The sequence below is a fragment of the Ctenopharyngodon idella genome, chromosome 23, assembly GCF_019924925.1.
Source record: "Ctenopharyngodon idella isolate HZGC_01 chromosome 23, HZGC01, whole genome shotgun sequence".
Lineage (NCBI taxonomy): Eukaryota > Metazoa > Chordata > Actinopteri > Cypriniformes > Xenocyprididae > Ctenopharyngodon > Ctenopharyngodon idella.
The window spans coordinates 14,053,929-14,071,410 of NC_067242.1; the positions used below are offsets into that span (position 1 = coordinate 14,053,929).

Here is a 17,482-nt window from a genome sequence, read left to right on the forward strand (position 1 = left end):
ACTCAAATGATAAAGGAAATCATACCTTTAACCTGAAACAGAGACACACCTCCAGCACAAAGATAACAACAGTGTTTCGAACTCTCCATCATACGATTAATGTTAAAAATAAATCAGAAATAGGTGACGGAAAAATTATTCTTCTTAAATTCTATGAAATCTTTTTTTTAACAAGTCTAGGAAAAAAGTCTGAGTTTATACCCACAGGACATTGTTTTACAGGAAGCTTTTCACTCCAAATACAGCTTTAATATTTAAGAAAATCTGTTGTTTGTGGTTACTGATTTATCAGTTAGTGCTCTGAATCTGAGAGTATGTTCAAACAGAACTCAAGTAAGATTAACACATGTCTCTTAAAGAAACTTTCACACTCAGTTGTCAGAATATCTGTCAAAGAGCCAATGTGTGGTATGTAGAGCACAAACACATGGCCACATCCATCTGATTGGATGACAAAGTATGTAAGTATGTAACAAATCAGGTTCTACCAAAACAGAAAGTTAAAGGCTACACTGAAACTAATGTTAAGTGTGAAATAATATTAGTTTTAGTAACATTTTATAATTTCTGAGCTGAATCAAGTAATATGCCATTTTTTGTTTTTCTATACACTAAAAAATATTTTGCAAAGTTGTAAATAAAAATTTATTGGAGAACATTTTACAAAAAACAAAAATACTATTTCAGTCTTTCATTTCAGAGTTTTGCATAAGTATACCTGCTCTTGTTCTCATTTATATGCACATTATGTTGTTTTCTACAATGGAAGAGTGCACTTATGAATTACACAGAAATTCCTAAGTGTATTTTTCCATGCCTAAAGGATGATTTCATTTTAACAAGGAAGTCATGCCATTGGAATGGCCCTAATAAAACACGTACTTTCTGCTGTAAAACATTCTTATCAAAGTGAAACTTAGAGAATGATCACTAAACATTTTCTCTGTTGCCCTAGACGTCTCACCATTAACCCAATTTTGTAATCAATCGGTGTCAAAACATATTTAGAAACAGAGGTCAGGATACCTCTGACAGACATTCTACGCTGATGTGGATAAAGCAATAAGGGGAAAAAAAATCTTGTTTATTGAAAAATAAAAAGGGGAAAAAGTTTAAAATAGTGTCTCAAAATCTTTAAAAAGTTCATACAGTGCCCTCTGGTGGCCAAAGATTGACATTTTTAAATTCTACACATTACATTAATAGCTGAATAATTTCAGTCTAAAATAATTTCAAATGAATTTAATCCAAAATGGAAGCAGATTAATGTTCTGTCGACAGTTCATTCATTCATACATAAGCACATGAAGGTAAGAAAACATACAAAGTGTACAGATTAAAAGTAACAAAACAGATAAAATAAGTTATTTTCATTTCATTAAGCATGTATTTCATGGTGTGTACATGAGAACGTGTGCATATCACAGAGAGAGGTTGGCGGTGACGTCGCCCTTGAGTTTGCCGCTGCTGAGACTGTGTATCATGGCGATCATTTGCGTGTGTTTGCTCAGCTCTTCCTCCATCTTCTCCAGCTTGGCCTCTAGCTGGGACTTCTGCAGCTCCAGAGAGGAAGCCTACAAAATGAGTGCAACAACAGAAAACACACTGGATCATTATGTGGCCTACATGATGTTTATATAGCAGGTATAAAATATTTAAAGCTAAATTATGACTGTTTTGTTTAATAGTGAAAGTATTAATTGAGACTGATGGGAAAGGTTTGAATGAGTGTTGATGGCACCTTGATGCTGGTGTCCTTCCTGGCTTGCTCTGTCTTATTAAGCTCTTTCTTGAGAATTGAAATATTCTCCTCCATCTCATGAATCTGCTCTTCTTGTCTTCTCATCTCATTCTGAAGACCTGATATAGCACAGCAAGACACTCAAATGTATACTTTACACCAAACACACACGTGTAAAACTGAAACAGCACAAAGTTCATAAAACCCATGTGACAAGCTAATTCCACTGCTGCTTAAACCTTTTTCTCACCTGCTATATTTTTGTCTTTCTCCAACACGTCTGTCTTTAGGCCCTTTATCTGCTGTTCTTTTTCTGCAATGTCTGCAAGAGTCCTGAGCAGATAGAAGACCAAAGATTTGAAGATCATTCAATCATTTTCAAGTTATTCATTTTCTATCAACAGTCAAGTTTATTATTATTGTGGGTGTAGTAATACAATTTTAAAACAATTTGTTATATTAATATATTTACACTACTACTACTACTACTACTATAATAATAATAATAATATTTCTGACTCATTTGGGTTGGTAACCAACTACTATTACTATTATTATTATTATTTATTATTATTATAATTATTATTATTATTTTTATTATTATTAACAACAACAACAACAACAATAATATAAATCATTTAGGGCTGGTAACCCAACTCCCATTAATAATACTACTACTACTACTACTACTACTACTACTACTACTACTACTACTAATAATAATAATAATAAATTATTATTATTATTATTATTAATACAATGATACATTATTATTTGTTTTTTATTGTGAAAAATATAACAACTATTAATTATAATAATATTAATTATTATATTGTCTAATATAATAATAATGATAATAATAATAATAATAATAATATTAACTTAATAATAATGGCACAATCTAGCTTCAGTGAATAATAATAATAATTATTATTATTGGAGTTGGATTATGCTTCATAATATAATTTTACATACTATTACTACTAATAATATTATTAACTCATTTAAGGGTATCATAAAGCATAGTCTAACTTTAATAATAACTAATAAAACAATAATAACTAATAAAAACTTTTTAATAATAATAATAATAGCAATATTTAAAAAATTATGATTATTATTATTATTATTAGAGTTGTGTTATGCTTAATGAGTAAAAAATGCCTGACATTCAAACCACCGTTTCAAACACTGACCTCTCCTGTTGGAGTTTTAATCCCTCATTGGTCTTTCTCAGCCCCTCGGCCTGCTGGGTAAGAGAGATATGGGCAGCCTGCAGTTCCTTCAGCATCCCTTCACTCTTGTCATACCTAAAAAAATAAATAAATAAATAGTAAAAATAAAAAAAAAAGGACGAGGAGAAAGTAGAAGTTGCTTATCTATAACAAATCATTTGACAGATCCATTCCAGAAGGGCTAAAAAGTATTATTCGAGTGTGAGAGAGAGGGACACTGACCTACTGAGCAGCTGGTTGTAGGTGCCCTTCAGCTCCTGATGCTGGTCAGCAACTGCCTGCAGACGGCCATTGTGCTCCAGGAGCTGCTGGCTGTCAGATTTCAGCCTCTCGACCTCCAACAGCTGATCATTCAACTCCGTCTGCAGATCCTCTTTCCTCCGCTCTGTGTCTTTCAGTAGAGAGGCTAATTTACGTGCCTAGAATGGGGAAAAAAGATTAAAAGAAATTAAAACTTTGAAAAGAGGCAAACAGCAAGAGAATAAGACAGTTGTACAAATAAAAATATAGTCAGTTAAAATAAATGTGCAACTCAAAAAAACATGCATAATTAAAAGTGGTGTAGAATGTGGTCAGCGCTGTAGAAAGAAAAAAAAATATATATCTTCTTGTGAAACCTCAGCTTCCGCCTGAGCTCTCTGACAGCGGTACTGGGCAATAAGTCGATCAGCCTGTGACAGTGCGAGTGCTTTGGCCTCCAAAAGATCCTGCAGACGGCTCTCTTTACACTACATAGACAAAAGTACATACAATTACAAATGTCTGCATAAGTTACATATACACAGGAAATTTCTATGTAACTTGGTCACTTACCGCTAGTGCAGAGAGCTTCTGCTCATACACCTCAATGATCTCTGACATGTGTACATCTTTCACTTTCTCCTGTAACTGTAACACCACAACATTAGGAACAAAAAATGAGTACCTCTGACGATGTTTGGTTCATTAAATCAAGCAAGCCACCCACTTACTAGCATGTTTCTATTGTCAATTCGGAAATACATGCAACTAAACCCACGATGGAACATCTGCGGATATTGTGGTCACAGATCTAATATGTTATTGTCACCTCTACTCCGTTCTGAAGCTTCTCAATGAGGCTGTCGATACTGTGATAGGCAGAACCAGAGGGTTCGGCATGCGTCATGGGGAAACTCTTCCCTACGAAGGACACATCTTCACTAGCAGAACTGCTTCGGATCGACAACTCGCCGTCCCTCTGACGATATGCATTATTGGCAGCAATACTGTCCCCTAGACTTAAAACAATAGCGAAAGAGGAGCATAAAAGGGTTAGCTCACCCAAAAATGAAAATAATGTCATTTATTACTCACCCTCATGCCGTTCTACACCCATAAGACCTTCGTTAATCTTCGGAACGCAAACTGAGATATTTTTGTTGAAATCCGATGGCTCAGTGAGGCCTGCATAGCCAGCATTGACATTTCCTCTCTCAAGATTAATGCACTAAAAACATTTGGCGCACCAAAAATATTCTCGTCGCTTTATAATATTAATATTAAACCACTGTACTCACACAAACTGATTTAAATATGTTTTTAGTACATTAATGGATCTTGAGAGAGGAAATGTCATTGCTGGCTATGCAGGCCTCACTGAGCCATCGGATTTAAACAAAAATATCTTAATTTGTGTTCCGAAGATTAACAAAGGTCTTACGGATGTGGAATGGCATGAGGGTGAGTAATAAATTACATTATTTTCATTTTTGGGTGAACTAACCCTTTAATATTCCAGGATTTAGTATCAGTGTTCTAAATACACTACTGTTCAAAAGTTGAAGAAAATAAAAACAGTTTTATTCAGGTAGGATGCATTACATTAATCAAAAGCGACTATGTATAGACAATGTTACAAAAGTTTCCTACTTCTATTCATCAGTGAATTCTGAAAAAAAATGTATCATGTTTTTCAAATCAGCATATTAGAATGATTTCTGAAGGATCATGTGACACCCTCTACGGACACACTGAAGCTCAAGTCGCCATTGGCTAGTTTTTTATTTTACTCACCAGACTTCTTACATGGAATGCAAGAACAATGCAAATGAAAAAATTCTACATAAATATAATATAAATATAAAACATACATTTCAAACACTATTAAAGTCAAGTATACAGTCTAATAAAATAAGAACAAATAATCAAACTACAATACTGTATCAGTGTATAAATTAAATATAGATGAATACTTAAAGTTACAAAACGGATTCAGTCAAGAGCATTGAGTGATTTTTTGCAACTAGTCTGTTGTTTAACATTAAAAAAACACTGTCACTTTAAGACATAATGCAAGGATCCAATATACTGATACTGTACACATGCATTTTCTTTTTCGACTGTTTACGTTTACTTAAGATATAACCGACTATGTTTACTATGATGCTCGCCAAGACGGGCATTTTGACAATTTTGCGTTAAAATTGTCTGTTCACGTGCAAGAATACGAGAAAGAGAGCTCAATTCAGTACTCACCTGCTGTCAGACGTAGCTTTCTGGGCGAAGTGCAGTTTGCGTTTACAAAACTTCTCAAATAGTGTGCGCGAGTTATCTTTCGCATCTTCTTGTGCTTCGTTAAATTGCCAAGGCTTAAAAACGCATGGAAATGATAAACTTTCATGACGACGCAGCACTGGCCCAATCAGGACAGTCACAGTTCTGTCACCGAGCCCTGCATGTGCTCTCTTTCTCTCACGTTGAGTGTGCGTGTGTAAGAGAAAAGTGACAGATGGTGCGTAAAGCTCAGCAGGCAATGAGCATAAGAGATTTCTTTTAAAAACATTAAAATATCTTACTAATCCCACTTTTAACTGATAGTGTACAATTTGGTTGCTGAAGGATCTAAAGATTTTCAATAGCAACCTTTGTGTGTTACTTTAAGGGTTTTTTTAATGATTTAATTTCATCTATCATTTAACTATTTTTTTCATTTATATCATTTATTCATACTATTATTATTCATTTACATCATTTAACCATTTTATTCATTTATATCATTCATTTATTCATTGTTATTATTCATTTACATCTTTTATCATTTATTCATATTATTATTATTATTATTCATTTATGTTTTTTTTTAAATATTTTATATTACTCATTTCTTTTCCATTGCTTAAACCTTAAGACTGTGTGGTCTAAAGGGATGTTTGTCTTCACAGGTAGGAGATAAGAGAATGTCTCCATTTCAAGGTTTTTAATGTCACAGGATGATGGTGTGAAGCTGTAATTTTCCATTGTTTTCCCCTTGGCATAATAACACTTGTTGGAATTGTACTGGCCAGACGAAGTCTGAGCATTGATCCATACGCAACTAAGACTATTCAATAAACTATGCTCTTTTATTATCATTACTTCGTCTCCTGCTTCTGCTCTTCTCCTCTCTGGCTTTACAGTCAACTCTCAGGCTGATAAAAGACTGTTAATAGAGTTCTTGAGGTACCAGACAAGACTTTCTGTTGACAGGTTTGCTGGGTTGCATACACCAGACAAATAGATATCATTTGACAAGATCCGGCGTCCAGGGCTGGATTTTATATTTCTGACGGGAAGATTTCATCAGATCTAACATTGCTAAACAACATTAATACATTTTTTGATGAAAACATAGTACTTGCACATGTAAAAATTTCCCACCACAACGCTAGGTGCATTGTGGGCGGTCACCAACAAGTGGTTTCTAAAAACTTCTCAGTGGTTTTTAGCATGTTCCTATGTACATTCAATCATTAGGCAGATGCTTTTATCCCAATTTACTAATAGATTATTAAAATCAAGAGTTGTATTTGTTAAAATTAGCTAATGCACTGTGAACTAACATGAACAAACTATGAACAGCTGGATTTTTACTAACATTAACTACATTACATTAACTAACATTAACAAAGATTAACAAATACAGTAACAAATGTATTACTCATGGTTAGTTTAGTGTTAGTTAATATATTAACTAATGTTAACAAATGAACCTTAATGTAAAGTGTTACCAATGAAACAATTATTTTACTTAGTCATTAAGGTGGCGGTCACTATATTTTGCACTTCATATAGTGGACTGATCATTTTAACACCTCAAAGAAGTAGTTCACACTGTGGCAATGTGTTCTGTTTACTCACATGACAGAAGGGAAGTCAGGGAGAGGGGCTGCTTCAAATAGTATGCGAAGCGCTACCTGCACATGCTCTCTGCAGTTCGAGGTCAGAGCTAATGAGAGAGGTGTCACCATGCGCTTATCCTGCATGCAGTGCAAAAGAGGTCATGTATAAAAAAGAGCTATAAAATATAAAGTGATCAGAAACTCTGAGGGGAGGGCAGAATAAGTCTAGCACCTGTAAGATTCTGTAGAAGGAAGTTTCCATGTCTGGCATCTGCTGCTTGAGGTGGCTCATCAGTTCTAGAGTCTTCAACACCACTTCAGAGCACAGCTGACTAGAGATACACACGTTGACAACTTTAAAAATCCATTATACCAGCAATATAGTGTTTAATGGAAGAAAAAAAAAAAAAGTTTTACATTTTTCACTTTCACTCCAAAAAGGAAGGTAAAAAATTACTTCTTTTATTCAGCAAGGATTCATTAAATTGATCAAAAGTGACAGTAAAGACATTTACATTGTTATAAAAGATTTCTGTTTCATCTATTTATCATAGAATCCTGAAAAAAACATTGATAATAATATGAAATGTTTCTTGAGCAGCAAATCAGCATATTAGAACGATTTCTGAATGGTCATGTGAAAATTTAGCATTGCCAACACATACATAAATTACATTTTAAAATATATTAAAACAATATGTCACAATATTACTGTTCTGACTATTTAAATGCAGCCCTGGTGAGCATAGGAGACTTCTTTCAAAAATATTTAAAAAATTAAAACATTTTGATCAGCAGTGTAAGTGTCAATACTTTCTCACAAATGGTATTACTTCCAGAATATGTAATTACCTGAACTGGTGGTTGGAGGTAGTGCAGGTGGACCCAGCAAGGTCCTGACAGTATGATACCAGAAGCTCCACCTGTGAGACACACACTTCAGGACTGAGCCGCCGGGATACCAGCATCCTCAGAGCATCATCGCCGCAAAGCAGTGAAAGAGTCAAGGATATCTCTACTATTGCACACAATACAATCACATTGTTACAATACAACTATAAAATTACTGATCAATTCATATATAAGCCAGGATAATAAATTAGCAGATATCTGCCATTTTGAGATTTTATATCGGTAAATAACTGTTCACATACTGTTATTTCTAAGTCCAGATTTTCTGTCCTGACAGCAGATTTTTGGTTGTAATTATTCAGTTGACTAAATATTCGAATTTATTTACAAACTGTCTATACATTTTCGTTTAATATCAGTAATTTTTGGCATGTCTCATCACTATATTTGCCATCGGCTATTCTGCTGTTTAGATATTGACACTGGTGGTCATCGAAAAGCCCATATCGATTGGCTAGTACTAACACTATTAATGGAAACAGAAGGCTTGATCTGTGATGTGTGTTGAAGTGTGATTATTTGTGTTTAATAAGTGAGGATATCTAGCAGAAAGTCAACGACACGGCCTGCACGCAGACAGTGTTTCTTTAGCAGCTGGTCTCCTTCAGTGGAGTCTGGAGACTGCAGCAAAACCAACACTTCCTGTAGTAGCAGCTCCACAAACGACTGAGCTGAGCTGCACAGAGAGGAATCAATCGCCTCCTGGATGAATACAAGCAAAAATTAATTAATTAATAAGATGGAAAGTCTCTAACATGACAACAGGTCCCAATCAAACTATTTGAATTGTGCATGGATTCCTAATTTATTATAGAAAAATATGAAAGAAATGAATAGAAAAATATCATTTATATACAAAAAAAATATTCTTTTAAATGAATGGCATGCAAAAATGTAATTAAAAATGTTGGCTAAATTATATATATTCAAAATACCATCAGTCTATTCTTTTTGTATTAGGGATGCACAAATTTTTAAATTTATCAGTAATGGTCAAAATTGGATATTTAATCGCGCATGATCATTTCCCTTGTTTTTACACTAAGACATCTAAAGGAGTTCTTTGTAAAGGCGGTATTCTTTGTAAAGCTGTTTTGTAACAATAAGTATTTTTAAAAAGCATAAACTGCATTGAAACACCAGCATACTTCAAAAAGCTCAGTCAGCAGGGACAGAGCCTGCATGTAGCACTGATCTGGACCATCCAGAGGTGAAGTGACCCAGTGGACGAGTGCTAAACTTGGTTCGGACCCTCGAGCCTGGACACCTTTTCTAGTACCAGGCTGTATTCGAGGGGCTGGAGGTCGGAGCACCGTCTCGCAGACGAGCTTACGCAGGACAGGGACTGAGCACAGAGAAACCAGCAACTCCATAACCTGCACAGAAAAGAACTTATTATTATCGTCACCAATTAGGACTAGAATTTATGACTCTCATTAACCCCTTTCACACCTGCAGTCTTTATTGGTAATTTAAATATCAGTAAATCAGTCATGGCACTTTGTGGCAATGGCAGCTGTAACATTACCTGTATGACACTATGTGTGAACTTATGTGTGAACAAAGAATAGGATTACTGGTATGAGCAGGATGTGCTGACGTAAGAAGTTTTCTTTGGGCCAGTCATAAAGCTCGTTGCTAGTGTGAACAGCACATTTGTGTACTAAAAAAGTCAATCCGGTACTTTATGGTAATTTACTGGGTTTAATCAAGTGTGCTGCACACGTTCTGAAAAGTGAAGTCAAAACATTTCAATCTCCTCCGGTGGCTGGCTGGAGTATAGGTCATAAACCCCGCCCCCTGCCATGTAATCCAATGGGATACAAGCCAAACTAAAAAAAATCCAATTACACTTCAAATAATTTTTTAAGAAGATGGCTTCTGTCATTTTAGGTAGTCCTTATCATGCTAACGTGTGCTCAAGTGTTAGTTTTTCCAGTAAGGTTATTTGATGTTATAAAAATGGGGTGTAGCATCATGATTGACAGCTGTGCTTGCGATTCAGTCTGCGGGAACGGGACTATGGGCGGGACTTCAATAACGCGGCACCAGCTCAGGCTCACTGCTGCGCAGACTCAGGCTCTAAATGATGTTGCTTGGATATTTTGGCTTCAGTTTTCTACAGTGGAAGGAAGTGGAGACGGATTGTGCATCTTTTTTTTTATATAGTCTGTGGGTTTAATGTGTAAAAGGGGCTATTTTCTTAAAGACCTTTTAATCTACAAGCTAATGTCTAATGGCTTGAAATTAAATATACATTCTGCATAACAAATGTATTTCTTGACAAAACTAAAAATTAACAATAATGATAAAAATGGCGTATTTCACCTTTGACGCAGTATCAGGATCTTTGCTGTGTAAGAGCCCGAGAACCTCAGACAGACAGACTGATAGGTGTTTATACCTACCGTGAGAAAAAAAAAATTTGTTCAGACAATGCTACTATAAAGCCATTTCAAACAGCGCCATCAAACTCCCATTAACACATACTTGGTCAGGTAATCAGCAATTTTAGGGTTTTTCAGGAGATCCACTAACAAGTCCACAGCATAATTCCTGGTTAATGTGCCATCTCCGTTGACTGTGATATTAAAAATTAGCTGGAAGGTCTGATGGATGTTCTTTGCATTAAACAGCTGCAAAAGAAAAAAACACAACCTCAATACCACACATGGAAACAAGTTTCCATCCACAAGACAAGATGACGAAAAAGATAGGTGAGCTAACCAACAACAGCTTTCTGTATCTCGAACAGTTGAGCATCTTGACCTACCTTCTGCCCAACCTCTTCATTAAGAGTCAAACTTGATAAAATGGAGAGCGCAAAGACGACCACAGTCAGACAGTTATGACCCAGGAAATTAATCAAGGCTCTGTAGAAAGCCTTCACATTACTCTGCAAAAAAAGAAAAAGAAGCAGCCATAATATTCATCAGCAGGTTTGCTCACTAAAAAAAATATAAAAAAGTTAATTTTGAGAGTTTATATGCAGAGCTAATGTCGATTCTTACCTGAGATTTGATGTGTGACTGCACTGAAATGTCGTGTCGACAGAGGTTGGCCATCAGGCCCAGGCATGCCTTTACAATGTCATCATTACTTGACTGGCTAAAGACAACCATAAAAGCATTAGGATTTCAGTATTTTTTTTTATTTTTTTAGTTAATAAATATAGTAGTCAACATTTGAAGTGGATCAAAACCTTTCATCAAAGTTGTCCTAAAACCTTCTTCTTATGACAACTTTGACGAACTTTTTTGATCCACTTCAAATGTTGACTACTGTACATACTTAAAAACAAGTAAAAAGGAACAACCCGTTTGTTTTAGTATAACTGCTCTAGCGTGTCAATCTCACAATTCTGTGAATTTTTGCATGCATAAACATTTTTGTGCTATAGTTTATTACATCTTGCAAGTTATAAAGGGCACTACTAGACAGACAGCCTACTGTGATTAAAAGCTAAAACAATGCTTCAGTTTAGGGTTGTGGTTTTCCACTACACAAGCCCTCGCATGCCTGTTTCCTCTTAACGAGACACCCAAAAGCTATTCACAGACAAGTATTGTGACCACTTGTCAATATCATGATTTTATTTGTGGCTCTTATTGACAGCACATCCCTCAAACATGATTAGCTTGTTGCCTGAAAAATTATCATAGTACCATAGAAAGTATTGGCGTATTACTATAAAAACGCCTCATGCTGAAAAATACATTGCTTTTTTCTGGAATTGTCTATTTCACCACTAGTTTTATTAACCCCAAACTTTTGAACAGTAGTGTAGTAATATACACCATCTGTACCTTTATAAACATGAAGACTGCTATGCTAAAAAGTATCCAAGCCATCTACATCACACAAACATCAACACACAAAGCGGAAAAGCGAATGTTGTGGTTCTTACACGTGATGCATCAGAAAGCTGATGAGTTCATGGATGTGAGAGGCACAATGCAGAGTCCTCACGTTGTAGGTCAGTCGCTGCAGCACATTAAGGCACTGTGGAGACCGTTAAAGACATTATTCACATGACCAAATAATCTTTTTTTTTTTTTTATTCCAGTCCGTTTGGATAACTTCAATTAAACAACATGAAATAAAACCACCTTGGAAAAACATCTGTGCAATTACATGGCATTTAATAAAGTGATTCACCATTCAAAAGTTTGGGGATGTGTTAAAAGAAATGAATACTTTTCAATACTATTCAGCAAGGATGCATTAAACTGATCAAAAGTGACAGCAATTATATTTACATTGTTACAAAAGATTTCTTTTTTACTTTTTATTTATCAAAAAAAAACAGTTTTTGACATTTATAATGAAAAGAAATATTTCTTGAGCAGCAAATCAGCATATTAGAATGCTTTCTGAAGGAACACTGATGACTGGAGTACAATGATGCTGAAAATGTAGCTTTGCCTTAACAGGAATAAACAACATTTTAAGATGTATTAAAATAGAGAAAACTGTTATTTTAAATTATAATAACATTTATAATAACCTATTACTGTTTTTACTATTTGCACTTTGGTGAGCATAAGAAACTTTTTTCAAAAAAAAAAAAAAAAAAAAAAAAAAAAAAAAAACTTACTGACCCCAAACTTTTGAAAAGTAGTGTAAGTCACATTAAATATATGGGTCAAAACACAATACTGGCCTGATTGTCCATGTTAACAACAAGCCAAAATTAGTATTGTGTTATGAGTTATAACTCATTTAAAAGTTTTTTTGACCCTTTATAAAAAGTTGCACTTCAAAAGTCATGGTTGGTGAAGTGCAGACTTCATCAGTACTCTCACCTGCAGCACAAGAGGCTCTTCTGGTGTGGCTCTGTTGCAGTGAATTATGGATGACAGAGTGCCAGTGAAGTTGTAGCTGCTGTGAAGAGCCTCTTTGGCCTCACCATCAGAAGCTGCTGGGCCATTAAGAAAAGTACATGCACAGGTAAACAGTGGGTGACTATGCAGCGACTGTATAACTATGTTAAAGAGTTTAGTACCAAACTGTGCCAGCAGGGATATAATGGTCCCCGTCAGTGTGTGATTGGTGTTGGGGTCTCCAGCTACCTCCATGAGTCCACTCAGACACTCGCTGGGCAGCACCTGACCTGAGAACAGCACTCCACCACATTTCAACCCACAAACATCCTGCAGAATTAAAAAGAGAGCAATCAAATATAAACTTCCTTTTCCAGTTTTTTGTTATTACAGAATTGAGAGTGCATTAACACAGAGCAATTTATAGAAAATCAAATATCTTTTTAGAGCACAGGTTTTCAAACTGTGGCCACAAGAAACTGCTAAGGGGTCTGTGGGTGTAAAAAAATAAAAATTAACTAACAAAAAAAATGTGATAAAAATAAATAATTTAAGTAAAAGATTTAAGTAAGTAAATAAATAAATAAATAATGCATCTAACAGTACAGTACTATAGTGACTAGAAAATAAGATACAATAGATCAATAGAAACTAAATATTATATATACATATATATATATATATATATTATTTTTTTTTTTTAAACTAGAAGAAAATTATAATATTAAAAAAATTATTTATGTCCTTCCAAAACACTAAAATGATTAATGACAGCCTCAGCCACCATTCACTTTCATTGTATGGAAATGATGAATGAAAGTGAATGTTGACTGAGACTGTCATTCCCCAGCATCTCCTTTTGTGAATTAAAAGGAGAATTCATGTGAGTGAACATCATGTGGGTGACAAAATGATGACAGAATTGGACAGATTACACGAATAAAACAGATTGTTTTGAATAACCGCATAGAAAAATGTTCTCACTCACTTCAATGTGTTTCTGCAGCTGTGATGCATTTAAAGCGCTTTTGTTATTTCTGTACTGACGGATGGCCAACAGAAGAGACTTCAAACAGGTCGATACATCCATCTTTACCCACAAGGACGGTCAGTGGCGGCCTTGAATGATCAAATAACTATCTGAATTGTTTAGGTTTTGTAAACATACAGTAGGCTATGCTAGTTGATAATAGACGATGTTACTGAGATTAAAAAAACGGATATATCTTAATCTCTTCCATACAGCTTTTTCATCAAGCATTAAGGTGTCTTATATTTTAAAATGACATTTTCTAGTATTTTATTTTAGGTAGTATTTACTCAAAAGTTTATAATAAGTTCCCCACAGCACTGTCCGCTTCAACAGTAACTTCCTCCCGCTAACACTTCGAATCGCCGGAAGAGTTCATTATCCGAAAGGGGTAGGGGGGGGATGCTGGCGACATTTACAAATGTCTAAATATTTACGTTTAAAATATAGGGTTAAACATTTCACGAAGTAGCAGATAGCTAAATGAATAAACTATTGGATTATTTTTATTTTAATGTTTATAATAATCTCTTTTTTAAATGTTCTTAGGAAATCTCACAACCCCCAATCTGGAAAGAATGGTTAAGAGCCAGAATGCGACGTCGCACTGACGTAACTACGTTCATTGACCCGTGTACGTCGTATTTGGATATAGAATTTACAGGGGTTGAACAATGAAACTGAAACGCCTGGTTTTAGACTACAACAATTTAGTAGGATGGTATAGAGCCTCCTTTTGCGGCCAGTACAGCATCAATTCGTCTTGGGAATGACACATACAAGTCCTTCACAGTGGCCAGAGGGATTTTGAGCCATTCTACACCAGTGGCCCGTTTCTATAACAGATATAATATAATGTTATAACAGAGTATAACATTTAAACTCTGTTATTATTGCATCCTATTCATGTACAACAATACTGAGGTTGTACATAGTATGGTGCAAATAGTATGGGAATGTATCTGCCAGTATAAAATATAAATAGCATCTAATTACTATTTACACTTATTGCAAAGAACTGCTACTTTTAGCCTGCATGGTAAATAGAACATAATTTGCTAAATTAAAAAAAAAAATTCACTTAAATTATTTTTTTTATTTTTTTTTATTATTATTATTATTTTTTTATTATTTTTTTTTTTTTTTTGCATGTGGGATACCATGAAAATGAATAGTAGTTCAATAACTTACTGTTCTGTCAGTTTTCACCTCTGATATTACAAACCCGATTCCAAAAAAGTTGGGACACTGTACAAATTGTGAATAAAAAAGGAATGCAATAATTTACAAATCTCATAAACTTATATTTTATTTACAATAGAACATAGATAACATATCAAATATTGAAAGTGAGACATTTTGAAATGTCATGCCAAATATTGGCTCATTTTGGATTTCATGAGAGCTACACATTCCAAAAAAGTTGGGACTGGTAGCAATAAGAGGCCGGAAAAGTTAAATGTACATATAAGGAACGGCTGGAGGACCAATTTGCAACTTATTAGGTCAATTGGCAACATGATTGGGTATAAAAAGAGCCTCTCAGAATGGCAGTGTCTCTCAGAAGTCAAGATGGGCAGAGGATCACCAATTCCCCCAATGCTGCGGCGAAAAATAGTGGAGCAATATCAGAAAGGAGTTTCTCAGAGAAAAATTGCAAAGAGTTTGAAGTTATCATCATCTACAGTGCATAATATCATCCAAAGATTCAGAGAATCTGGAACAATCTCTGTGCGTAAGGGTCAAGGCCGGAAAACCATACTGGATGCCCGTGATCTTCGGGCCCTTAGACGGCACTGCATCACATACAGGAATGCTACTGTAATGGAAATCACAACATGGGCTCAGCAATACTTCCAGAAAACATTGTCGGTGAACACAATCCACCGTGCCATTCGCCGTTGCCGGCTAAAACTCTATAGGTCAAAAAAGAAGCCATATCTAAACATGATCCAGAAGCGCAGGCGTTTTCTCTGGGCCAAGGCTCATTTAAAATGGACTGTGGCAAAGTGGAAAACTGTTCTGTGGTCAGATGAATCAAAATTTGAAGTTCTTTTTGGAAAACTGGGACGCCATGTCATCCGGACTAAAGAGGACAAGGACAACCTAAGTTTTTATCAGCGCTCAGTTCAGAAGCCTGCATCTCTGATGGTATGGGGTTGCATGAGTGCGTGTGGCATGGGCAGCTTACACATCTGGAAAGGCACCATCAATGCTGAAAGGTATATCCAAGTTCTAGAACAACATATGCTCCCATCCAGACGTCGTCTCTTTCAGGGAAGACCTTGCATTTTCCAACATGACAATGCCAGACCACATACTGCATCAATTACAACATCATGGCTGCGTAGAAGAAGGATCTGGGTACTGAAATGGCCAGCCTGCAGTCCAGATCTTTCACCCATAGAAAACATTTGGCGCATCATAAAGAGGAAGATGCGACAAAGAAGACCTAAGACAGTTGAGCAACTAGAAGCCTGTATTAGACAAATATGGGACAACATTCCTATTCCTAAACTTGAGCAACTTGTCTCCTCAGTCCCCAGACGTTTGCAGACCGTTATAAAAAGAGGGGATGCCACACAGTGGTAAACATGGCCTTGTCCCAACTTTTTTGAGATGTGTTGATGCCATGAAATTTAAAATAAACTTATTTTTCCCTTAAAATGATATATTTTCTCAGTTTAAACATTTGATATGTCATCTATGTTGTATTCTGAATAAAATATTGAAATTTGAAACTTCCACATCATTGCATTCCTTTTTTATTCACAATTTGTACAGTGTCCCAACTTTTTTGGAATCGGGTTTGTATAACAGTGATAAGAATTAAACTTGCATTGACTCTGAAGTATGCGGACGTCTTTTTGTCTGGTGCTGTTGTCATGGTGAATCGAAATGTCGGAACTCCATTGATCATGGCTTTTCATAGTCGTGGTGCACGCGCTTAACTCAGGCTGCGTTCCCATCCACTTTTAGACATGCACTCTCAAACTTCCCTAAGCACTTCCCCTCGGGGGAATTCCTGCCGCCATTTTGAAGTGCGTTTCACCTCGTGAAGTGGACAAGGGAAGTTTATATGGACAGACCCTCGCTCCCTCGTTTTTGACCGATTTTGTTCGAGCACATGAACTTTAATGACATCCCATTCTTAATCCGTAGGGTTTAATATGGAGTTGGCCCACCCTTTGCAGCTATAATAGCTTCAACTCTTCTAGGAAGGCTTTCCATAAGATTTAGGAGTGTGTTTATAGGAATTTTTGACCATTCTTCAAGAAGCGCATTTGTGAGGTCAGGCACTGATGTTGGACAAGGCGGCCTGGCTCGCAGTCTCCGCTCTAATTCATCCCAAAGGTGTTCTATCGGGTTGAGGTCAGGACTCTGTGCAGGCCAGTCAAGTTCCTCCACACCAAACTCGCTCATCCATGTCTTTATGGACCTTGCTTTGTGCACTGGTGGGCAGTCAGAGTTGGTTGAACCTCCTTATTGAAATGGGCCCCAGGTCACTATGCTGGTGGTGGACATTTTTTGACTTGCTCCCCTTTTGGCTCAAAATTTGTCCACAAATTATGACATAATATTAAAAATGCAATAACATGTTTTTCTCCATGGTATCAATGTCA

The 17,482-nt window shown here is 35.8% G+C and overlaps 1 protein-coding gene across 2 annotated transcripts; it reads right to left on the reverse strand.

Annotated features, from left to right (window-relative positions):
* Window positions 1–1,063: 1,063 nt before the first annotated feature.
* Window positions 1,064–14,253, reverse strand: cip2a (cellular inhibitor of PP2A). Of its 2 annotated transcripts, none has more exons than XM_051882368.1 (21): window positions 13,818–14,253; window positions 13,012–13,159; window positions 12,812–12,927; window positions 11,914–12,008; window positions 11,018–11,114; window positions 10,780–10,902; window positions 10,497–10,642; window positions 10,335–10,410; window positions 9,155–9,382; window positions 8,549–8,708; window positions 7,947–8,088; window positions 7,327–7,426; window positions 7,114–7,232; window positions 4,046–4,235; window positions 3,790–3,864; window positions 3,594–3,704; window positions 3,199–3,395; window positions 2,938–3,051; window positions 1,992–2,074; window positions 1,742–1,860; window positions 1,064–1,574 (listed from the first exon to the last, which is right to left on the reverse strand). In XM_051882368.1, exons 1-21 carry the CDS (start codon window positions 13,917–13,919, stop codon window positions 1,422–1,424), a joined length of 2,694 nt encoding a protein of 897 aa, XP_051738328.1. In that variant the 5' UTR covers window positions 13,920–14,253; the 3' UTR covers window positions 1,064–1,421. The 2 variants fall into 2 exon arrangements, with proteins under 2 accessions (XP_051738328.1, XP_051738329.1); XM_051882369.1 differs by having other exon boundaries at window positions 12,812–12,924; window positions 13,818–14,252.
* Window positions 14,254–17,482: the final 3,229 nt, after the last annotated feature.

Coding starts and splice junctions, on each gene's coding strand:
- cip2a (XM_051882368.1), bottom strand. CDS start 13,919: ATGGATGTATCGACCTGTTTGAAGTCTCTTCTGTTGGCCATCCGTCAG. Junction 12,928..13,011: donor ATCCCTGCTGGCACAGTTTG/GTACTAAACTCT, acceptor TTAATGGCCCAG/CAGCTTCTGATGGTGAGGCC. Junction 10,903..11,017: donor AGTCACACATCAAATCTCAG/GTAAGAATCGAC, acceptor CTTTTTTTGCAG/AGTAATGTGAAGGCTTTCTA.